The sequence below is a fragment of the Humulus lupulus genome, chromosome 3 (genome assembly GCF_963169125.1).
Source record: "Humulus lupulus chromosome 3, drHumLupu1.1, whole genome shotgun sequence".
In the NCBI taxonomy this organism is placed as follows: Eukaryota; Viridiplantae; Streptophyta; class Magnoliopsida; order Rosales; family Cannabaceae; genus Humulus; species Humulus lupulus.
In genome coordinates, this window is record NC_084795.1 from 284,052,310 (window position 1) to 284,077,307 (window position 24,998).

Below are 24,998 nucleotides of genomic sequence, written 5' to 3' on the forward strand. Positions count from 1 at the left end.
TCCCATAATTTCCGACCTTTTATCCTCTCTCACATAAAATACGGCCACGACAGCCACCATCACCACCACATTGTTGTAAAAAAATATTGGAAAACCATCCTTCATCTTTCACTGTGAGAAGCAACTTCGCCATTAAAGTGAAAGGTAAACCTCCATTAACATCACATCCTTTTATCACGGAAGTTTTATATTAATATAATTATTAAACATCTAGTTTTGTATTAAATATCATTATAATAATGATATTTTATAACATTTGAATATTTATTAATATAATTAATAAATATTTATTTTTAATTGATTTTAAAAATATATTTTGTTAAATTTAACAAAAAAAAACGTTAAAACCAAGAAAAACAATTAAATACACACTTTTTATATAGAATATATAGATAGAGGAATTCTCCTATATGGGCTTCACTTTAAGCCCTACCGGTGGAACTTTCAGTGTTCTCAACCCGTGAACAGTTTTCAGCGCGATTTTTTTTATGACCATGTATATTGTAGCTATTTAGAGCATCCTGCAAATTTTCAGAAAATTCTGAATAGTTTACAATACCGAAAACTAAGTTCAAACATGTTGTGGCACGCGTGACTAATTTTTTTTATGCGCGTGGAAATCAATGTTTGAACCTGATTTTCAGTACTGTAAACTATTCGAAATTTTCTGAAAATTTGCAGGATGCTCTAAATAGCTACAATATACACGGTCATAAAAAATCGTGCCGAAAACTTTTCACTGGTCGAGAAACACTGAGAACCCCACCATTAGAGCTTAAAGTGAAGCTCCTATAAAAAAAATTGTCTCAAATATAAACATAAAAAAAAAAAAGTGATGGCCTTAATTGTGTGATAGATAATATAAATAATTTTACAAACTTAGAGAGTTCATATAAACTATGAATCTCTGGTTTATTTTTTTTAGTTTTGCATTAGAAGGAACACAAATACAAAATAGGGATAATTTTTTTTAAAATAAATAAATTCATTACAAAGGTTTACCATCGATCCACCTTTACAGCATTGCAAAACATTCCTTTTGCTTGTACTGGGGAGCTGTGTGCCCTGCTCCCTGTATTAATTCATGTAATATAAATAGTTATCAAATAATAACATTAAACTCTATATTATCTAACAATAATATTATTTTGTTAAATATTGAGCAAAATTAAATGACTTCTTAAAAAAAAAAAGAATTTGATTATAGTCTTCTATAGATACACTTAATCTTGCAAAATTTATATTAAAAAAATGTATTAAGATTTTAAAATAACAAATTAATTTATTTGTTTATATCTTAAACACCATAAGAGTTGGACAATAATCCCAAAATAGAAAAAGGAAATAAAAAAAATATAAATCTTGCCTTCACATTTGCAAATGTCATTTGATTGGAGTAACTTCTGGTGAACTTGTGTGAAACAAAATGTAAATGGAGAATTATCCAAAAATTGTAAGCAATGATAAATCATAAAAAGTCCAAAACAAATAAATTATTATAATCTAAGTTAGAGACATTTCAAAAGTTGAAATTTATGAAAATGTGAGTGTTGAATATGTTAATTTTAAAAATAATGATCCTTTAGGATTTCCCTCCCAACATAAGGATGTAAACAGGGCGGGGCGGGGTCGGGGATGCCTCCCCCATCCCTGTCTAGTCTCAGGGTCAGGGCCCTATCGGGTACCCGTTTAATAAAAATGTTTAATTTTTTTCTTTCTAAAATTGATAAAATAAGTTAAAATAATTAATACTTTTTAATATAAAATAATTAAAAAATAATAAATTATACCATTAATAAATATATATTTTATATAAATTATTATATTATATATTTTTAAAAATATTTATATTAAAAATATAAATTACAATGTAAATTGGGCGGGTTCGGGGCAGGGGAGGGCGGGTCCCCACGGGGACCCTACCCCGCGGGTTAAATTGACATCCCTATCCAAACAATTTATGTTGTACATATTTACCCTGCAATTTGATCTTCAACAATCCATGACCTCCACTCATCTACAATGGAGTAATTTAAAGACTTTATCCATGCTTGAGTTGCCAAGAACGGAACAACCATGTCATGATCTCCACTGATAAATTAAACAACATTAGAACAAAAAATAGATTAAGAAATTATCCAAACAAAATATATACATTTATATAGGCTATTACTATAGCCTATACTATTCCACAAAGAGTAATTATATGTGTACCGAAATTATGCACCAAAATATTACATTAACTGGCATATTAGTTTCATTTTACCAATCAAATCTATATCATGCGAGGCCCATTGTTTTAAAAAACAGTGCCACGTCAGTTGGTATAATGTTTTGGTGCATAATTTTTGTGCACATATCATTGCTCATTCCACTTATTATGAAAAAAAGAGAAATTGGTGAAAATAACATCTTTTTTTAAGTGGTTTTGCACTCTGACTCACTTTTGATAATTTTTTGCAAAATGACTTCTGTCTAAAATTCGATCAGTTGTCTAAATTTTTCGACCAGCTATTTAAAATTTTCGACTAGCTGTCTAAATTATGAGAAATCATTTTGCAAAGAATTATTAAAATAGACTAGAATGCAAATGACTTTAAAAAAGAAATTATTTTGCCAAAAGCCCTAAAAAAATGACATAATAAAATAGATTCACCTGTATATTAAAGATCTGTAACCTTTAGCACTAAGGTTTACATGATACTGGAAACTGCTTAGAATGTCTATTTTATATTGATATAATATGTCAGTATTGCACCGCAGCCATTCATGTATACTTCCCTGCATAATATTATATATATTTGTCACATCATCATTATTTAAATTTAAAAATAAATAAATAAATAATAATTATCTCTACATTTTTTTCACATCTTTCTCAATTTAAGACTAAATCTACTTTCACGTGAATGTTTTAATTTCTCACTATATGATATATGAGCAATGCATTAAAGTATATGAAGACTTGTAGTTATGAAGGTTCTTACTCAAGAGACCCTTTCTAGCAATACTGCATATCACGAGATTTTTTGGAGGGACAGTATTTTCAAGGCTTTCTCATAAGTCAATGCCAAATCAAAAGGGTGAAGAAATGAGAAAATCTAACTTGGACACCATATCACAAATTAAAACAGAAAACCTTTTAAATTAAGATTGAGAATCCAACCTAAAATTAAGAGAATTGCTAAGAGGCATTATTGGTCTCCAACACTACAATGGGGTGATGTAGAGTCCAAGAACTTTACTTAGCTAGTTAGATAGTAGTAGTAGTAGTAATAGCTAGTAATAGTTATAGTATGTTTTTTATTGTAGATTTTGGTTCAAGCCGGGACTTAGTTGGACAATCATAGCAACACTTGTAGATTTTATAAGTTTAACCTATAGTTTAAGAATATTAACTATAACCTAAGGTTTGATTAATATGACTGATTATGAAGATCATTTTTATCATACTATAAGGTTTAGATAGACCCAATACGATAATAACACTTGTCATGTGTATGTTTGAAAAGAAATTAAGTATTTTTTAGGAATAGTTTATTAAGAGTAATATTTGAAAATCCCAGAGTCTACCAGAAGCTTTGAAATCGTTAAAGGACTTAGTCAAGGTTGTTTACTCAATTCAAATTAGGCTGAAAAAGTGTAATTACGTGTATAATATTTCAGCATATGCCGATATATTGCAGCTCTAGGGGGCGATATATCGCCACACGAGGATACGAAAAACACGTAACTTCGCACGACAACTTCGACGAGCCTCGGGAATATCAGCCCATGCGATATATCGCCTAGCATGGGCGATATATCGGCTGCAGTGCATGATTTTTGAATAATTTTGAAACCGAGCTCATTTTATCCTTAACCTCTTGATAAGTCCAGAATCTTTTTGACCGAGTCTTCAACCTCTGCTGAACGATTATTCAAATGTTTTTCAATTAAAAAGTCATTATTTTATTCAAGCTAAGTGAATATTTTTTCATTCTTGAACTCTATAAATAGAACCTAGTACCCAACCATTTCTTCATTCATCAAGCTGAGTTAAGAGCCTACAAGTTGCTAGGTTTACTTTAGAGTGTTAAACACTTGGGTTGGGGTTATAAGCTTTATCATTATAAGCTTACTAAACACTTGGGAAGTAAGGTTTATAGTGTATTTCAGTTTCGAGGTGTAGTTCGATCATAGAAGTATTGAAGGTATTCGTAATTCTAGTTCCTTTCTATATTGTTTCATTAGTTCTTATAGTTTTTCTCTACTCAATTCCTAACTCAGTATTCTTTATTCTTGGTTAGGCATCTAAGTTCTTTAAACTTGAGGTTCTTGTTGGTAAGTATCTTCTCGATGGTTTACTTCATTCTTTTCATCTCTTTTCTTTTAGAATACTCACCTCTCTATTAATGGTTTTTAGGAGTGTTCCAAAATCCCAACCTTGTTCTCATCATCCCGGTATTTTGGTAAGGAAAATATGATAGTTCTTATGTGATATGTGCTATGTGCTATGTTTATATAAAAGTGTTATTATGCTATAGTATGACTTTATGTGTTATGATATATGTATGTTTGGGGCTTATAGTTATTATATAGCAAACCCTATCACTTTTATGTTTTGGGGCTTATAGTTGCTATATAGCAAACCCCAACACTTTTATGTTTTTGGGGCTTATAGTTGCTTAACTAGCAAACCTCATTGTAGTTTGAGGCTTATAGTTGCTTAGTTAGCAAACCCCAATAGTCACCATGTACATGGGTTAGAGTTAAGACATATGTGTTACAGTATATGATATGTGTTCATAGTTTATGTGTATGATTGTGTTTCATGCTCGTAGTAGACTTTCCTCACTCGGCATTAGGCTCATTCCTTTATGTTTTATATGTGCAAGAAAATAGTTATGGCGACGGGAAGGTTCTTGGCAGCTTGGGAATGTGTATTGATGGAGAATGGAATCGGTAGACTGCGTGAACGATTCGAGGATGAAGTTGTTTCTAGTCATTTAAAATTATGATTTTTATGTATTTCCGCACTTAATATTGTAACCATTTTAATTAAGATTTAAGTTATGTTATGTTTTATTTTCAAAACAACGGGATCTCATATCCTACTATGAATTTTATGTATTTGAACTATTTATAGTTTTAATAAAGTTATGGTTATTTCATATGTATGTTTTCTTAAGATTAGTGTCTGTGTATAGTAGTTATTAATAGTCCAAAGTCTAGAATAGTTGGGTCGTTACAGTTGGTATCAGAGCAACGGTTCATCCGCATGAAGTTTTCCTCGATACACACACTCAAAGCTCCGAATCTGACCTCCAAGTAAGTGTTTATGATTATAGTTATTATGTTTATATCTTTAGCTAACAATTTTAGCCTTTATGTTTCAGTTAAGAATGAAAGGAGCATTAACTTATGAGGATATCTGAGTCATTAAGGCTTTAAAAAGAATTACAGAACCATGAAACACCGTAGGAGTGCTAGAAAGAATCACTCGGAGGCTGGTTTTGTTCCATAGAGAAATAGGTCACCTCCAAGAATCTAAGCAGATCATGATGAAAGCAATAGAGCAATACGTTTTAGTAATTAGACTATTTTAGAGATTATCATACTGTAATTGCAGCCTTAGAAGAAATATGGGAAACAATAAATAATGAAGATGAATTGCCGGTAGCAATGAGATATTATTTTCTCTTAATTAGGTTCACTTCAAAAAAGGAATTTCAGTTAGAATTTTTACGAACCTTCCTCGAGGGAATTTTGAGGCACATGATAATGAGGACTATGAGGAGTCAAATGATGATTTGCTAGATGAGGGATCGGATATAGAAGATCCCGATTTTTAGAATAATTAGTTTCATTGTTTGTTTTAATTTATTATTTGTTTTCTTTTATGATTGTAAATAGTGAAAACTTTCTTTTCCAAATTAATATCATGGTTATTTTGTTATCATGTATGAGTTTGATTTTTCTTTCGCAATCATAATAAATAATAAATAAAATAAATAATGACTAAGTTCGGTGAGGGTGGATACAAATCAATGAACCAAGTTTCTATATTGAGAGTTAGGGGGCCATAGTAGTGGGAACGATTTTACTGATCCCAGCCCTCCCTCAATATGGTTAACTTTGGAACAAAGATGAGTTTCGAGCCTAAGAATTAAGTCATATAGGATGATTAGAAACAGACTTAGAAAATAATAAAGATGGCTTGTTTTTCTAAGTATAGAAACCCACTCTAATAATAAAGAAGACTTATATAATTTTCATAAGAAGTCATAATTAATAGGTCCGAGTTATGTTTGTTTAGATTAAGTTTTTGCCTTAGAGCCTATTAGGGTAAAGTTCTGACATGTTTCTCTCAATTGTTAGAACTCTACTGCGATGTCGCTCCGAAGATCTGCTCACACCAATGGAAACACCTCCAACGCTGCTCCGGTAAACAATGAAGCCCCTCCGGTTCGTAGAAGGGGAGTGCGTGCTGCTGCCAGCCGCAATGCGTCGCCAACACCGCCAGTTGACAACACTACGGAGATTGCCAGATTGCGACAACAAGTCGAGGAACTATTGCAACAACAACAACAATCAATCCACCCACAACAACCACAATCAGTCCAGCAACAACAACGGTCAGAAAAGAAGGCATCCTGACAATAAGCAGTCTGACAGCGATAAAAGGGCACAAACAAATAATGGAGGTAGTAGGTCGGGTTATGTAGAATACCCGCCATGTGCTAAATGTCAAAGGAAACATCCTGGGGAATGCCGGGCAAACACCAAAGGATGTTACAACTGTGGTCAAGAGGGACACCGAAAGAAAGAATGTCCTCAGCTCAAGTCAGAGGAGAAAAAAGAGGATAAGGTGGTTCCTGCTAGGGTTTTTGCCTTAAACCAAGGAGAGGCTGATGCTAGCAATAAGGTGGTCACAGGTCAGGTTTCTATCCTCAATAATATATGTTCTGTATTATTTGATTCGGGAGCCACTCATCATATATCTCGTTAGGAATGATAGAAAAACTAGACAAACCTTGAGAAAGATTTAGAACTAGGTTTGTAACCGAGTACAAACCTAGTTGCCCTCGAGCAAAGTAGTTCTATCATCACAGATAGTACGAGGCGTACCGATCAAGATTGAGGACGTAGAACTAGAAGGAGACCTGATAGAACTGGAGATCAAAGACTTCGACATGATATTAGGCATGGACCGGCTAGTAAAGCATGGCGCGACCATCGACTGCAAACGTAAGAAGGTGATGTTCGAGACTTCTGACGACCAGAGATTATGCTTCATGGGACAAGTTTCAGGACTACGCACACCGCTAATATCATCTCTAAAAGCTCAAAGAATAATGGAAAAAAGATGTCAAGCATTCTTAGCCAGCATCACAGATGTGGTAAAGGAAACACCACTTAAGGTTGGAGACGTCTGGATTGTAAGAGAATTCCCAGAAGTATTTCTCGATGACTTGCCAGGGTTGCCACCAACTCGAGAAATTGACTTCATGATTGAATTAGTACCGGGCACCGAACCTATCTCCAAGGCACCATACCGGATGGCACCTACATAACTCAAGGAGTTAAAGACGCAGCTACAAGAACTCCTAGACTTGGGTATTTGTGAAGAAAAAGGCCGAGCCATTCGCCATGGGGAGCACCGGTTCTATATGTGAAGAAAAAGGATGGAAGCATGCAGATGTGCATAGACTACCGTGAGCTGAATGAGGTAATGATTAAGAATAAGTACCCACTGTAGGAACTTAAAATTTAAATCTAGATGCATGCTTCCTATTATTTTTCCAAACACATAATAGAAACATAGAATAACATGACATACATATGAACATTATATTCGTAAATTAACATAAACACAATGATGTAGAAACTTACGAATACGCAGCGGAACTGGAACAACTCCTTCCTTCAATCTCTCTAACTCTTGATTCCTTTCTGTAGCAGAGTATTATCAAGAGATTGAACTAGATTAGCAACACAGTCTTCCTCACCAAGCCTTTGATCAATCTAGAACTAGTGTGGGCTGGTTCTCAACACATGAGAAAGAGATCTAGAAAAGAAGAAGAGAAAGTGGCTAAGAAAGGATTAGAGTGTCTAGGTTTTCACTTACCCAATGAATTAACTGATTCTTACTCATGAAAACCCTAGATATCATATTCCTTATATAGACAACTTAATGTGCTTTATTTAAATTTAAATTTAAATTTAAATTTTGAATTAATTAAACTAATAAACAAAAAGATAAAAGCCTTGGGCTCCCACAAATGGACTTGGGCCCAATACTTTTATTTTGAATTTAAATCCCAATTGGGCCTAAATTCAAAACCTTTTATTTATTTATTTATTTTAATTAATTAACTAAATCCTTATTCAAATTAACTAATTATAATTTGAAACTTGATTTAATTTTTATTTATTTATATTGATACCAATTTATCAATATTAATAAATTTACCCAAAGATTCTCTTTTATTCTCTAAATCTCATATCTCTATAAATTTTCCAAAATTGACCTAGTCAACTTTAAAAAAATCCTAATTGATAATTAAATCAATTAATTGAGACATTCTAGATGATTTACTCAAAGGTGATGCGGGGACCATGGATCCATGAAATCAAGCTCCAATAAGTTACCGTGAATTTATTTACGAATAATTTCACTACCTTATTAATTCCTCGTGACTCCACTATAGACTTGGAATTGAACTCTTGAATTCATAGAACGTATTTTCCAAAGCATAAATACGTTATCCATTGTTATAACCATTACAGTTAGTCAATCCTCTATCAATGACTTACTAACAAGCTGGGTGAAAATTACCGTTTTACCCCTCATCAGTATTTTATCCTTAACTCCCACTAAGTTCCTTATAAATGATATTTCCGTGAACTTAATCACAGAAATGAGATCTCAATCATTTAACCTTTTGAACAAAGCAATTAAGGAAATCATCTTTTCACTTCTCATACAGAAGTTATAGATTTCATATCTATGAATAATACTCCCACTCAATTTCATTACTAAATCTCCAAGATGTAAGTATGGGCTAGACCATAGGGTAAGCTGGTAACGAACAAGTCAAAAGATTTAAATAATATAATTAGCAGAATATTATCACTCAGAATTAAGATCGACTTAACCTATGGTCAACGTTGTGATATTGATTAGATTCGATAACAACGATACTTATTTATCAATCAATAATCAATATCGGTCCTAGTCCGATGTAACCAAATACATCCGATCATATCTACTTGGTCAATGCCTTGGACAAGACATCACACTCCTAATGTGTAAGTAGATCATATCGTAGATTTCCTAATCAGTGAAAATCCAATGCACTGATCTAATCTAGGACTTGTTCTTTTGAACATATAATTACAACTATAATCCACTGTGACCTAGTCACCATAATTGTAACTATCCATATGTTCAGGATTTTATGAATGTTTGTATTAATTGAATAAACATGTAATAAAACAAGCGAACAATGCAATTGAATAAACAAAATGATTTCTACTTCTTTTATTGATAATAATAACGTGTTACATAAGAAAAATGGTTTTATTAAGGGCATAAAACCCAACACCCACTACCCCGGATTGACGACTTGTTTGATTAACTCCGAGGTGCAACTGTATTTTCAAAGATTGATTTACGGTCCAGGTACCATCAACTCAAGGTGCGAAGAAAAGATAATCCTAAGACAGCTTTTAGAACTCGTTATGGGCATTATGGGTTCTTAGTTATGTCTTTTGGTCTTACTAACGCTCCAGTCGTGTTTATGGACTTGATGAATAGGGTCTTCAAGGACTACTTAGATAAATTCGTCGTAGTGTTCATCGACGACATCTTAGTATACTCCAAGGTCAAAGTCGAGCACGAGGAACATTTGAGGTTGATTTTGTCACGACTAAAGGAGCATCAACTCTATGCCAAGTTCAAGAAATGTGAGTTTTGGCTTTCACAAGTGGCGTTCCTCGGGCACATTATATCAAAGGATGGAGTTGCAGTAGTGTAATGCCCCGGATTTCCTAATAAGGTTTAGGACCTTGATTAGGAGGCCGGGAGTGCCATAATTGATTTATTATGATACTTAATGATTATATGCATGTTTATACGAATTATATTATTTTATGATGATGAGTGCATGCTTATGGGCTTATATTTTAAATGCAAGGGCATTTTGGTAATTTGGCCACTGTGGGCGTAATTGTATATTTTGGGTGCATGGTTGAGATTAAATATAATTTTACCACATTGTATGTGGGTTGGTTCGAGCTTTTCGACATGAGACGATCATGAGATGTAAGTGTTCGGTCTAGTCATAACGGGCTTAAGTTCGGGGCTCGGGGTGAGTCTCGGGGTGATATTAATGATTAGAGCATTATTGGGAATTAAAGGGGAATGGGATATGATTTGTTGGTATTTGAGAATATGGAGGTTAATGGGAAATTGGGAAGCGTTAATTATAATTAACGGTATTGGTTTGAAATGACGATCTTACCCTTGGAGGTGTTTAGAAGCTTTTAGTGACCTAGGGGCACTTAGGTCTTTTGGCATGGGATAAGTATCAATTAGAAGGCTGTGGAAAAATAGAACCAAAACAGAGCCAATCTTTATCCTTCTCCCTTCCTTCCCGTACAAGTCTTTCCTTTATCCTTTTCTTTGAATTTTGAGAGCTCAAATGGAGGTGTTGAGCTAGGGGATTAAAGGTGGCAGCTAGGGAACCTATAACAACCATCAAAGGGGATTCAAAGCTGTGTTTGAGGTGAGTTTTAGCCTTTGAACTCAGGTGTGCTCTGTTTTTTTGAGTTAAGTTTTGAGTTTCTTAAGTCTTTAAGCTTAGGATTGGACTTTGTGAATTGTTGAGTTTTTGGTTGGTTTGAGCTTCAGGTTTTGGTGGTTTTGGACCATTGAGAAGTTTGGTAATATTGATTTGATGATTTGTAGATGTTTAGATGTGTTTTTGGAAGGTTTTAGAAGTGGAAAAATGAAGAAAAATGGCTGGTGCGAAGTTGGGCCGCGGCCCTTTTCTTGGGCGCCGCGGCCCTAGCTTGAAGAAGGTGGTGGAGGCTCTGTCAGGGGGGCGCGCCGCGGCATGGTCCATGTAGGGCCGCGGCCCTTAAGGGAAAAAAAAAATACTAAATGGTGGTTTTGTGATGGGAACTTAACTCTAAGGGCCTAGGATCGATCCTACTACCTAGTTGAGTGGGATTTCATATTCCGGAGGCTTGGGTTGGGTTTGGAAGTATTTAATTACTCATTTTGATGAGGTTTTATATTTGGTTATGACTAGGTGACCGCTAATGGACTAGAAGTTGATCGTTCTCAAGGGTCGTTCTTTTGATCGTTCTAGCTCGACTTTGAGGTAAGAAAACTGCACCCTGTGTATATGTGACATGCATGGCTATTATGGATGCATGTTGATTGATTATTGAGCATGACATGCATGGCTATTATGATGCATGTTGATTGGCTATTGAGTATGACATGCATGGCTATGATTGATGCATGTTGGATGTTTAAATGTAAACAGTGTTAGCATAATGAATGCTTGGCAATCTTGCCCATTTGCATATGACTGTTTAGTAAGCATGCTGAATTCCCTATTCTTGGATAACTGGCATATGATACATATTGATAGCATTGCTTACTTGTGTATGGTACTGACTAACTAGTCAGATCGAAAAAAGTGTTAGTATCAGCTGTGAAGCTGTGACTTACTTGTCAGGTTCAGCAGAGATACTGGACATAGGTCAGGAAGCGCTGACTTACTTGTCAGAACGGCCTTAGCGTGAATCACGCAAGCCAACAGAGATTAGATCTAATCGATTACTAGCATTGAATGACTCAAGGAGCATTAATGCCTGACCGACCCTGAGGGTCGATGAATAAACAGAGCTTGAAGGCTAGTGGCTTACCTATCAGCCACTCTCTTGCTAGAAAACAGAGCTTGAAGGCTAGTGACTTACCTATCAGCCACTCTCTTGCTAGAAAACAGAGCTTGAAGGCTAGTGGCTTACCTATCAGCCACTCTCTTGCTAGGAACCAGAGCTTGGAGGCTAGTGGCTTACTTAACAGCCACTCTCCCGCTAGAAAAGAGAGCTTGGAGGCTAGTGGCTTACTTAACAGCCACTCTCCCTCTTGAATCATGTGATGTTCACCCATTGGTTTGAGAGTTTTATATTCAGTATGATTATAACGATAATCATTTGATAATGTTTATGAAAAGTGTTATGTTTTCTTGCTGGGCTTCGGCTCACGGGTGCTATGTGGTGCAGGTAAAGGCAAGAGGAAGCTGGACCATCCTTGAGTTGGAGAGCTTAGGTGATGACGTGTACATATGCAGCTGCTCGACCGCCACGGCCGAGGTTTAAAGTGGAACTAGGGTTGAACCTTGTTTTGCCGCTTAGAACGGCTTGTTGTAAATATTTTCTGTAATAAACTCTGAAACTTTATTTTCGGGATCCCAATGTATATATATTAAACGTTCTAGTGAAACGTTACATCTTAACCAAAATGTTTAATCCCTAAACCGCTAATCATACTTAGATCACGGTTTTTGGCCAAATGACTCGATTAGCGAGTTTAGCACTGTTTACAAGGCACACCGTAACGGTCCCAGGAGTTGGGGCGTTACAAGTAGACCCATCCAAGGTAGAGGTCGTTAAGAAATGGCCAAGACCGTATAACGCATCCGAAGTAAGAAGCTTTCTAGGATTAGCAGGTTATTATAGGAGGTTCGTAGAGAGCTTTTCTAAGATAGCCACTCCGCTCACCAACTTGACCCGAAAACAACAAAGATTCAACTGGAATGATAGATGTGAAGAAAGCTTCCAGTTGCTTAAGGATAAGCTGTGCTCAGCACCAGTACTCTGCATACCAACACCCAACGATAAGTTCGTAGTCTACTGCGATGCGTCAAAGCAAGGGTTGGGTTGCGTGCTGATGCAGAATGACAAGGTGATAGCCTACGCTTGAAGGCAACTGAAGGAGTACGAGCAACGCTATCCAACTCATGATATGGAGTTGGCAGCAGTGGTCTTTGCGTTGAAAATCTGGCGCCATTATCTTTACGGAGAACAGTGCAAGATTTATACGGACCACAAAAGTTAAAGTACTTCATTACTTAGAAAGAGCTCAACATGAGGCATCGCAGGCAATTCGAGCTAGTGAAGGATTACGACTGCGAAATCTTATACCACCTGGGAAAGGCAAACGTAGTTGCCGATGCACTAAGTAGGAAGAGTTATGGAAGTTTAGCAGCTCTAGCCGGAATGGGAGAGCCACTACAGCAGGAGCTGATCAGAGCTAGAATAGAAATAGTTGTCGGTAAGCTGGCTAATTTGTCTGTTCAGTCAAATCTGCTTGAAGATATACGGATTGGGCACGGGCATGACGACACACTAGCTGCACATATGGATGCAGTCAGAAAAGGCAAGGCCACATATTTCTCAATATCAAGTCAAGGATTATTGAGATATAAGGATCGGGTATGCTTGCCAGATTATCAAGGAATTAAGATGGTGATTCTAGAAGAAGCGCACAATACCCGTACTCAGTTCACCCAGGGTTGACCAAGATGACTCACGACATCAGGGCAATCTATTGGTGGCCAGGGATAAAGAAGGACATAGCGGAATTTGTGGCTAAGTGTCTAGTATGCCAGCAAGTGAAAGCAGAACATCAGCGACCTGCAGGCTTATTGCAACCACTTAGCGTACCAGAATGGAAGTGGGACGATATAGCTATGGACTTCATGACAGGTTTGCCACGAGCAAACAAGCAGCATGATTCAGCTTGGGTGGTAATAGATAGACTAACCAAGTCCGCTCATTTCCTACCTGTTAAGACTTCATACACGACGGACCAATATGCAGACATATGAATGAAGGTGGCTTAAAGCTTAGATTTGGGAATGGAGCGTTCATTGCGGTCCAAGCTAGAGGAAGAGCTCGTCTGAAGTTCGAGAATAAATTTTTAATTTTAAAAGATGTATTTTTTATTCCGGATTTTAGTAGAAATTTAATTTCAGTTTCCATGTTGCAATTAGAACGATTTGTTATGACTTTCACAAGTTTTAATATATCTATTTCTTTCAATGGATCACAATTGTGTATTGCATGTTTGGAAAACGGGCTTTATATTCTGCGACCTAACGAACCCCTCGCTCTTAACAATGATTTATTCAAAGTAGCTAAACCTAGGACCAATAAACGTCAAAAGACCGATAACAATAATATGACGTATTTATGGCACTCGAGACTAGGTCACATTGGCTATGATAGGATTCAAAGACTTACAAAGGACGGACCTTTGAAAGAACTCACCTTAGGGGAATTACCTGTCTGTGAATCTTGTCTAGAAGGCAAACTGACCAAGCGTCCATTCTCTGCAAAGGGTGATAGGGCCAAAGAACCACTTGGTCTTGTGCATTCAGATGTTTGTGGACCTTTGAATATACAAGCCAGGGGTGGTTTTGAGTATTTCGTCACTTTCATTGATGATTACTCTAGATACTCATGTCTTTACCTAATGCATAGGAAATCAGAAACATTTTCAAAGTTTCAGGAATTCCTAGCAATGGCTCAGAACCAATTAGGTAAAAGGTTAAAGATCTTGCGATCTGATAGGGGTGGAGAATATTTGGATATGCAGTTCCAAGATCATTTAACTGAACTTGGGATTTTATCACAACTTACTGCCCCAGGTACTCCGCAAAAAAATGGTGTAGCGGAACGCCTAAACAGAACTTTATTGGAAATGGTTAGATGCATGCTTAGTTACTCAACTCTATCAACTTCGTTCTGGGGACATGCAATTGAAACCGCAAATGACATTCTCAATGTCGTGCCGTCAAAATCAATCCCCAAAACACCTTTAGAACGCTGGAATGGTCGTGAACCTAGTTTACGCCATTATAGAATCTGGGGGTGTCCCGCTCACGTCCTGAGGAAAAATGAGGGAAAGCTAGAACCGCGAATTGAAGTTTGCATGTTTGTTGGTTATCCTAAAGGTACTCGAGGTGGACTTTTCTACAGTCATTCAGAAAAGAAAGTGTTTACTTCTACAAATACTACTGTTATGGAAAATGACTATGTCCAGAACTTTAAACCTCGCAGCAAAGTAGTTTTAGAGGAGATGGTTAAAGAATTGACTCCAACCAATGTTCCATCGTGATCAACGCGTGTTGATGATGAAATTCCCACTCTTCATGTACAACCGACGCAAGTCGATTTAAATGAAGAAAGTACCATTGTTCCTGAGCAAACAGTCACGGAGCCTCGTCGTAGTGGGAGGATTTCTAGAAACCCAGTTCGCTATGGTTTGGATGGTGAAACCAATATGATTGTTGGTGACACTAGTGATGATGAGCCATTGTCTTTCAAACAGGCAATGGCTAGCCCTGAAAAGGAACTATGGCTCGAAGCCATGAAATAGGAAATTAGGGCAGATTTATTAATTAAGATAAATTGGTATCTAAATTAATAAATAAATTTAAATCAAGGTTCAAATTATAAATAATTAATTTGATAAATGATTTAAATAATTATTTAATTAATTAAATCAATAGAAAATAATACAGGCCTTGATTTTAAAAGCTTATACGGGATCTTTATTTATTTTCATATATATCCAATATTAAACAAATTAATACGAGATAGCCTAAAACATGTTTCTAAAATTGAATTCATAGAGAAAAAAATAATATAATACTTACAGTATACGCAGCAGAATTAAAGAGTCCTTCCTTCAGTTTCTCTAACTCTTGTATCCTCTTTGTCGCAGAGTATTATCAAGAAACTGAACCGATCTTCTATTTTCTTCACGATCTTCCAATGTATCCTTAGAACCACCTAGACTAGTGTGGGCAATTCTCAACACATGAGATAGATATGGAGAGAAGAAGAGAAAATAACAAAGTGGCTTAGAAAAGGACTTGTGTTTAGAGAGAATATAAAACTATCAAAACATCTGACTTGTGACTTATCTGTCGTCTCTGAAATCTTCTCTCTAAGCACTCCTTTTATAGACTCAATTAGGCCATTTAATTTAATTAAAAAATTAATAAAATAACAGCCATTTTGAAGCCATGGGTCGAAATTATCATGGGCTATAGGCCCGTGAAATTTCCCATTTGATTATAAGCCCATTGGACTTAAAATCAAGGCCTGTATTATTTTCTATTGATTTAATTAATTAAATAATTATTTAAATCCTTTATCAAATTAATTATTTATAATTTGAACCTTGATTTAAATTTATTTATTAATTTAGATACCAATTTATCTTAATTAATAAATCTGCCATAATTTCTCTTTTCTTCTCAAAATTACACAACTCTGTGAAACTATCCAAAATAGACCTGGTCAACTTTGATAACTCTAATTGATAATTAAATCAATTAATTGAGACTATCTAGATGATTTTATCCAAGGTACAATGGGGACCGTGGGCCTATGAAATCAAGCTCCAATAAGTTATCATAAATCTAACACATAAATTTACTAACTTATTAATTCCTCGTGACTCCACTATAGACTTGGAATTGCACTCTTGAATTCATAGAACGCTCTATAACAAATATAGATACGCTATTAATTATCCATTGTTACAACCATAATTTTCACTCAATCCTCTATAGACGGTCTACAATGAGATAGGACTAAAATACCGTTTTACCCCTCATTGTATTTTATCCTTAAAACACTTAGTTCCTTGTAAATGATATTTCAGTAAACTAATTTAATTACTGAAATGAGATCTCTATCATTTATCACCTTGAACCAAACTAAAAGGAAACCATCGTTTCACTTCTTCATCAGAAGCTATAGATGTTCATATCTATGATTAACACTCCCACTCAATTATACTACCGAGTTCCCAAGATGTAAGTATGGGCTAGTCCGTAGGGTAAGCTGGTAACGAACAAGTCAAAGAACTCAAATAATACAATCAGTTAGAATACTAACCACTCAGAATTGAGATTGAATTGACCTATGGTCAACTATATGATATGACTAGAATGGATAATAACGGTATGTTTACTTATCTTATCAACTGTCAATATCGGTCCTGTCCAATGTAACAAATACATCCGATCTTATCTACTTTGCTAATGTTTTGGAAAGAACATAACACTGTAATGTGTAAGTAGATCATATCGTAAATTGGCAAGTCAGTGTAAATCCGGTGCACTGACTAATCTTAGGACTAACTTATTTTGAACATATAATCATATTTATATTCCACTGTGATTACGTCACTATAAATAATATTAGCTATATGCTCGGGATTTAATAGAAGTTTATATTAAACAAATAATCATGAAAATAAAACATGTGAGCAAAGTGATTGACCAAGTCAAAAAATTATTTATATTCTTTTATTGATAATAAAATGAGATTACAAAGAATTTGGGTTTTAATTAGGGCATAAAACCCCAACAAACTCCCACTTGCACTAATTGAAACTAATGCCTTAATTCTACTAATCCCATCTCCTTGATATGCTTATCAAATGTAGCTTCTGGTAGTGTCTTTGTAAACGGATCCGCAAGATTGTCTTCAGTTGCAATCTTCATAACCTTCACATCTCCCCTGGCCACATATTCTCGAATAATGTGATACTTCCTTTCTATATGCTTACTCCTCTTGTGACTTCGAGGTTCTTTCGAGTTGGCTATCACTCCTGTATTGTCACAAAACAACACAAGCGGTTTATCCATTTCTGGAATAACTCCAAGATCTGAATATAACTTCTTTAGCCAGACTATTTCCTTAGCTGCTTCTGACGTGGCTATGTACTCAGCCTCCATGGTGGAATCTGAGATTTCAGACTGCTTTACGCTTCTCCAAATCACAGCTCCACCCCCAAGAGTAAACACCATTCCAGATGTAGACTTTCTGTCATCGACATCAATCTGAAAATCTAAATCGGTGTAGCCTACAGGGTTCAGAACCCCACCCTTGTAGACCAACATATAATCCCTAGTCCGTCTCAAATACTTCAGGATATGCTTAACTGCTATCCAATGTTCCGGTCCTGGGTTTGACTGATACCTGCTCACTACTCCCACTGCATAGAAGATATCTGGTCTAGTACACAACATGCCATACATCAGACTTCCAACTGCAGATGCGTAAGGAACTTTTCTCATTGCATCTTCCTCTTCAGGAGTTTGGGGAGACTGCTTCTTTGAAAGATGAATTCCATGGCGGGACGGTAGATGCCCTTTCTTGGAATTTGTCATTGAGAAACGTTCAAGAACTTTATCAATGTAAGCTGCTTGAGATAGAGCTAAAAGTTTGTTCTTTCTATCCCTGATGATCTGGATACCTAGAACATAACTTGCTTCACCCAAATCCTCATCTGGAATTGAGTGCTCAGCCAATTCTTCACATCTGATAATTTCTTAACATTGTTTCCAATGAGTAAGATATCATCTACATAAAGAACCAGGAATACCACTATTTGATTTGCCTTCAGTTGGTAAACACAGGGCTCATCAATATTTTGTTCAAAGCCATAGGTTTTGATTATTTCATCAAACCTAAGATTCCAGGAACGAGAAGCTTGCTTAAGTCCATAGATGGACCTATTTAACTTACAAACTTTTCCTTCTTGTCCAGATACTTTAAATCCTTCTGGATGATCCATATAAATGACCTCGTCAAGCTTTCCATTAAGAAAAGCTGTCTTGACGTCCATTTGCCAAATCTCATAGTCGAGAGCGGCTGCTATGGACAGGAGGGTGCAAATGGATTTGAGCATGGCTACCGGACTAAAAGTTTCCTCATAGTCCACGCCTTCTCCTTGGGTATAACCCTTTGCCACTAATCGAGCTTTATAAGTCTCGATATTTCCATCAACACCTCGTTTCTTCTTGTAGATCCACTTGCACCAAATGGCCCTAAAGTCAATAGGTGCTTCCACAAGATCCCAGACAGAATTTGAGTACATAGACTCCATTTCCAGTTTCATGGCTTCGAGCCATAGTTCCGTTTCAAGGCTAGCCATTGCCTGTTTGAAAGACAATGGATCATCACCACTAGTGTCACCAACAACCATATTGGTTTCACCATCCAAACCATAGTGAACTGGGTTTCTAGAAACCCTCCCACTACGACGAGGCTCCGTGACTGTTTGCTCAGGAGCAGTGGTACTTTCTTCATTTAAATCGACTTGCGTCGGTTGTACACGAAGAGTGGGAATTTCATTGGCTATGATAGGATTCAAAGACTTACAAAGGACGGACCTTTGAGGGAACTCACCTTAGGTGAATTACCTATCTGTGAATCTTGTCTATAAGGCAAACTGACCAAGCGTCCATTCTCTGCAAAGGGTGATAGGGCCAAAGAACCACTTGGTCTTGTGCATTCAGATGTTTGTGGACCTTTGAATATACAAGCCAGGGGTGGTTTTGAGTATTTCGTCACTTTCATTGATGATTACTCGAGATACTCATGTCTTTACCTAAAGCATAGGAAATCAGAAACATTTTCAAAGTTTCAGGAATTCCTAGCAATGGCTCAGAACCAATTAGGTAAAAGGTTAAAGATCTTGCGATCTGATAGGGGTGGAGAATATTTGGATATAAAGTTCCAAGATCATTTAACTGAACTTGGGATTTTATCACAACTTATTGCCCCAGGTACTCCGCAACAAAATGGTGTAGCGGATTGCCGAAACAGAACTTTATTGGAAATGGTTAGATGCATGCTTAGTTACTCAACTCTACCAACTTCGTTCTGGGGACAAGCAATTGAAACCGCAAATGACATTCTCAATGTTGTGTCGTCAAAATCAATCCCCAAAACACCTTTAGAATGCTGGAATGGTCGTGAACCTAGTTTACGCCATTATAGAATCTGAGGGTGTCCCGCTCACGTCCTGAGGAAAAAGGAGGGAAAGCTAGAACCGCGAACTGAAGTTTGCATGTTTGTTGGCTATCCTAAAGGTACTCGGGGTGGACTTTTCTACAGTCATTCAGAAAAGAAAGTGTTTACTTCTACAAATGCTACTTTTCTGGAAAATGACTATGTCCAGAACTTTAAACCTCGCAGCAAAGTAGTTTTAGAGGAGATGGTTAAAGAATTGACTCCAACCAATGTTCCATCATCATCAACGCGTGTTGATGATGAAATTCCCAATCTTCATGTACAACCGACGCAAGTCGATTTAAATGAAGAAAGTACCACTGCTCCTGAGCAAACAGTCACGGTGCCTCGTCGTAGTGGGAGGGTTTCTAGAAACCCAGTTCGCTATGGTTTGGATGGTGAAACCAATATGGTTGTTGGTGACACTAGTGATGATGATCCATTGTCTTTCAAACAGGCAATGGCTAGCCCTGAAAAGGAACTTTGGCTTGAAGCCATGAAACAGGAAATGGAGTCTATGTACTCAAATTCCGTCTGGGATCTTGTGGAAGCACCAAGTGACTTTAGGGCCATTGGGTGCAAGTGGATCTACAAGAAGAAACGAGGTGTTGATGGAAATATCGAGACTTATAAAGCTCGATTAGTGGCAAAAGGTTATACCCAAGGAGAAGGCGTGGACTATGAGGAAACTTTTAGTCCGGTAGCCATGCTCAAATCCATTCGCATCCTCTTATCCATAGCAGCCGCTCTCGACTATGAGATTTGGCAAATGGACGTCAAGACAGCTTTTCTTAATGGAAAGCTTGACGAGGTCATTTATATGGATCATCCAGAAGGATTTAAAGTATCTGGACAAGAAGGAAAAGTTTGTAAGTTAAATAGGTCCATCTATGGACTTAAGCAAGCTTCTCGTTCCTGGAATCTTAGGTTTGATGAAATAATCAAAACTTATGGCTTTGAACAAAATATTGATGAGCCCTGTGTTTACCAACTGAAGGCAAATCAAATAGTGGTATTCCTGGTTCTTTATGTAGATGATATCTTACTCATTGGAAACAATGTTAAGAAATTATCAGATGTGAAGAATTGGCTGAGCACTCAATTCCAGATGAAGGATTTGGGTGAAGCAAGTTATGTTCTAGGTATCCAGATCATTTAAGTTGAATTAAATATTTAGAAAAATATTAGTTTACAACCAAGTTATCTTCTCACAAAATATCAATTTATTAAACAAAACAAAAAAATTGTCATAGAATTAGACTAGTGGCAAAATACATAATAATAATAATAATAATAATAATAATAATAATAATAATAATAATAATATCTTAAATTCAGCAAGTAACACGGTCAATTCAATTTCCAAGCCTAAGAGAAAAAAATTATTAATTATGTACTATTTGATTGCATTATTATTTACTTTCTTCACCTACAAGAATTCAAAACAAAAATATATTTATTTACTTATTCATTTTTAAATCACTTTTAGTTTTATGACAATAAGCAAAACGCTAGAGAAAGAGTAACAATGTTAACGGGTTGCTCGTGCATAAGGCACGAGCCATTAACTAGTATACATATATATATACATATAGATTATACTCATCAACTTCCTTAGTACGTACTAGTTACCTTTTGGTAGTATTGGAAAGCTTTTAAACACTTGATATTGTTGGGATCTATGTTCTTATACTCTCCTTGGCAACTATCCTCCAGGGACTAAATGAACAAAAATAAATGTTTATATTTAGGGTTACTCGACAAAATGACCTTTTTTTTTTAAGTAATTTTGTATTCTGGTCTAGTTTTGAATTTTTTTTATAAAATGGTCTTCGACAACTCCAAACAGCTGATCAAAATTTTTTAGGCAGCTCGTCGAAATTTTTAGACAGCTAATCGAAATTTTTTAGACAGCTGGTTGAAATTTCAGATATATGTCATTTTGCAAAAAAAAATATCAAAATTAGACCAGAATACAAAATAATTAAAAAAAATGTTATTTTCACACATTACTCTTATATTTATATATAAATTTATATAATTACATAATATAACTTTGAATACTATAAAATTATATTCCACAACTATGTTTTTTATTATTAATTATATTTAACCATTCACCTTGTAGAGTTCATCAGAAATAAGTGCCATTCCATGTGCAAATGGGATTTTGTAATTTTGGTTTGTTGAATGATCTGTTAGAGGTTCCCAAGTATGTATCCCTGAAAAAATTAAACCATTAATTTGACTTTTTAAATCGAGAAATTAATTTGATACATTTTAACCTTCATAAAATAACTTTTTTCAATATAAAAGAAAAGTATTTCAATAGATGTAATAATAATAATTTGATAACCTTTAGAGTTATAGATGGTATGGTGCTTTCCTTAATCCCTGCATAGCAAGAATTTAAGTGATTATTAGCTCTAGTGCTCCAAATTTGCCATTGTGTTTTAATTATGAAACAATACAAACACACCTAATTCACAAAACTATGATATGTCATTATTTATAATCATATCATTTAAATGTGAGAGTCTCACATTAAAATAATAAATTGTTTATATTAATGACTTATCATTGCATATTTTGTTTGTAAATTGGAAATATATGTAGTATTACTCTTTAATTATTATTTAGGGTATATATAATAATTTGGTACCCTATATTTTATCTAAATACAAACTTAGTACTTTATATTTTTAATAATGCGCACATGATATCATGTAATTTGATATTGTACATATTTGGCACTCTGGACTCAAATTTTAACAATATGGCAAAATTGCCCTGTAATTAAGTAATTAAATTTGAATTTTAAACTCATATATAATTAATAGCAGTTTGGTCATATTGATAATATTTAAGTCTAAGATACTAAATATGTCAAATTTCAAATTACAGAATACTAGATGATCATTATTGAAAATATAAAGTACCAAGTATATATTTCAATAAAACACAATGTACCAAATTAGTATTTACCCTATTATTTATAGTTGCAGATTTTTCATACCATTTGAGATTAGTTGGCAAAGGGCACGGACAATCATCCCAGCGAAAGAATCTCCAGCAATATACACAGGATTGGAGATAAACTCTGGATAATTAATCAGCCACTGCATGAGTATTTACAATTCAAATATTAATAATATGATTTTAAAGATAAATGACAGATTTAACATTAGGTAATATACCTAACAACTCTCCTTAAAATAAATAATATGCAATCGAATACCACAAGATGTTTTATTATTTCTACCTTTTTGAAAAATTGGTAAAGGTCGTCCAGTTGTTTAAAATCATTCCAGTGATTTAGTGATGAAGTTTTTGAATATGAAAATCCAGTACCAACCGGTGAGTCTACAAATATTATATTGGACACCTGGACATCACGCCATCAAATACAAATGTATAATATTTACAATATTTATAATGACGAAGAAAAATACATGAGTAATGATATGTGCACTAAAATATTACACAAACTGAGATGACAGTTACATTTAATCAACCAAATTTATTTGGGACGAGACTAACTATTTTAAAAAAACAATATCACATCAATTGATGTAATATTTTGGTGCACATATTATTATTCAAAGTACATATAGCATCATCACCTTTGTCCAGGAGTAGCGATTCAAGATCAACTTGGGTAGGCTTCCATTGTATTTCTCAATCTTGTAATTTAGTGGACCTAAAATACACAAACCAAGGATGATATATTTTTGTCGATTATAGTGTATCACTTATGACTAAACTAGAATTTAATTGATCTAATAATCTTGAACCAATCCATATTTAAGAAAATAAATCTCCTATTTTTTCACCATTCTATTTGCATTTTATTGATTCTAGAGCAAGCAAGATTTGAAATCAAATGTCACCCCATCTCTCTTTATATATATATATTTCTAAGTAAGCAAAATCCTAAGAAAAATATGTTTTAACTTAGTTTTCGGTACTGTAAATTATTTAAAATTTATTGAAAATTTGCAAAATGCTATAAATAGTTACGATATACACAGTCATAAAAAATATCGCATCAAAAACTGTTCACAGGTCGAAAAACACTCATAGCTCTATCGATAAGGCTTAAAGTTAAATCTCTATAAAAGAATTCTTTGTGTGTGTATATATATATATATATTTGTGTATATAGTTACCTATTTCATAGACAAGGCCAGACCAAGCAGAGCAACCAGGGCCACCTGTGAGCCACAACAACAGAGGATCTTTGTCTGGTCTTCTCTCCGACTTTACAAAGTAGTAGAAAATCTGGGCGTCCTCCAATTCACCCACTCCGATATACCTATATATATATAAATATACATATACATATTTCACTATTCATATATAGTATATATGTATATATATATATATATATATAGAGTAAAGTTTACGTACCCTGTTTCGAGATGAAAAGGCAGAGGTCCTTGAAAACCAGGGAGATAGTTGACTATGGAGGCAGACAGCACAAGCTGTAAGGTCCAGGGCTGTAACAGAAAGAAGAGTAGCAGAGGAAGAAGAAGAAGAAGAAGAGGTTGAGTCGCCATGGACTGTAGCTTTGTTGAGTCCTTTTCCTTTGTCGGTGCTGACCATTTACTGAGAAATTTAATCATTTGGTTATAAATTTCATATTTAAGTGTATAGCATTTGAAAAAATAAAAAAGATGACATTAATGATATGGTCCATGGTGAGTAAATGATATGCCAAAATAATGGCAATAATTAATGATATGGTCCTTGATGATATGGTCCACTCCAAGTTGTAAATAGTGTGTTATATTTAGTACAAAAAGTCAATATATTATATATTTAACATAATTTTTAGTATTATATTCCGATGTACAATTGTAAAAATTGTTGTAAAATTTGATATTTCATTCATGTTAATTTGATATTTATTAAAAATATACAAAAATTAATCTTTTTATTTTATTTTTTATTGTTGATATTATAAGATAATAATAATAAAATAATAGGGTAAAAAGTGTAGCATTTAATGCAAATAGATAAAAATAATACTAAAATAATAAAAATGGCATAAAAGTAAATAAAAAAGTGTAGCATTTATGGTAATGCAAAATATGTACTATGCTATATTGTGT

The 24,998-nt window shown here is 34.9% G+C and overlaps 1 protein-coding gene across 5 annotated transcripts; it reads right to left on the reverse strand.

Annotated features, from left to right (window-relative positions):
• Positions 1–840: 840 nt before the first annotated feature.
• Positions 841–24,492, reverse strand: LOC133824844 (serine carboxypeptidase-like 7). 5 transcript variants are annotated; one of them, XM_062257846.1, is made up of 12 exons: positions 24,295–24,492; positions 24,054–24,199; positions 23,508–23,584; positions 23,147–23,269; positions 22,901–23,003; positions 22,241–22,278; positions 22,006–22,106; positions 21,517–21,603; positions 7,876–8,050; positions 2,657–2,781; positions 1,978–2,091; positions 841–1,072 (listed from the first exon to the last, which is right to left on the reverse strand). In XM_062257846.1, the coding sequence occupies exons 1-7, from the start codon at positions 24,441–24,443 to the stop codon at positions 22,083–22,085; spliced, it is 660 nt and encodes a 219-aa protein (XP_062113830.1). In that variant the 5' UTR covers positions 24,444–24,492; the 3' UTR covers positions 841–1,072; positions 1,978–2,091; positions 2,657–2,781; positions 7,876–8,050; positions 21,517–21,603; positions 22,006–22,082. The 5 variants fall into 5 exon arrangements, with proteins under 5 accessions (XP_062113830.1, XP_062113832.1, XP_062113831.1 ...); XM_062257848.1 differs by lacking the exon at positions 21,517–21,603; XM_062257847.1 differs by lacking the exon at positions 7,876–8,050.
• Positions 24,493–24,998: the final 506 nt, after the last annotated feature.

What these genes read in the sequence shown, in the direction of transcription:
- LOC133824844 (XM_062257849.1), bottom strand. Translation starts at nt 24,443, where the DNA reads ATGGCGACTCAACCTCTTCTTCTTCTTCTTCTTCCTCTGCTACTCTTC. An exon ending in CCTTTTCATCTCGAAACAGG is followed by an intron (nt 24,200 to 24,294) that starts GTACGTAAACTT and finishes ATATATATATAG; the next exon opens with GTATATCGGAGTGGGTGAAT. An exon ending in TTGCCAACTAATCTCAAATG is followed by an intron (nt 22,279 to 22,900) that starts GTATGAAAAATC and finishes CTTGCTATGCAG; the next exon opens with GGATTAAGGAAAGCACCATA.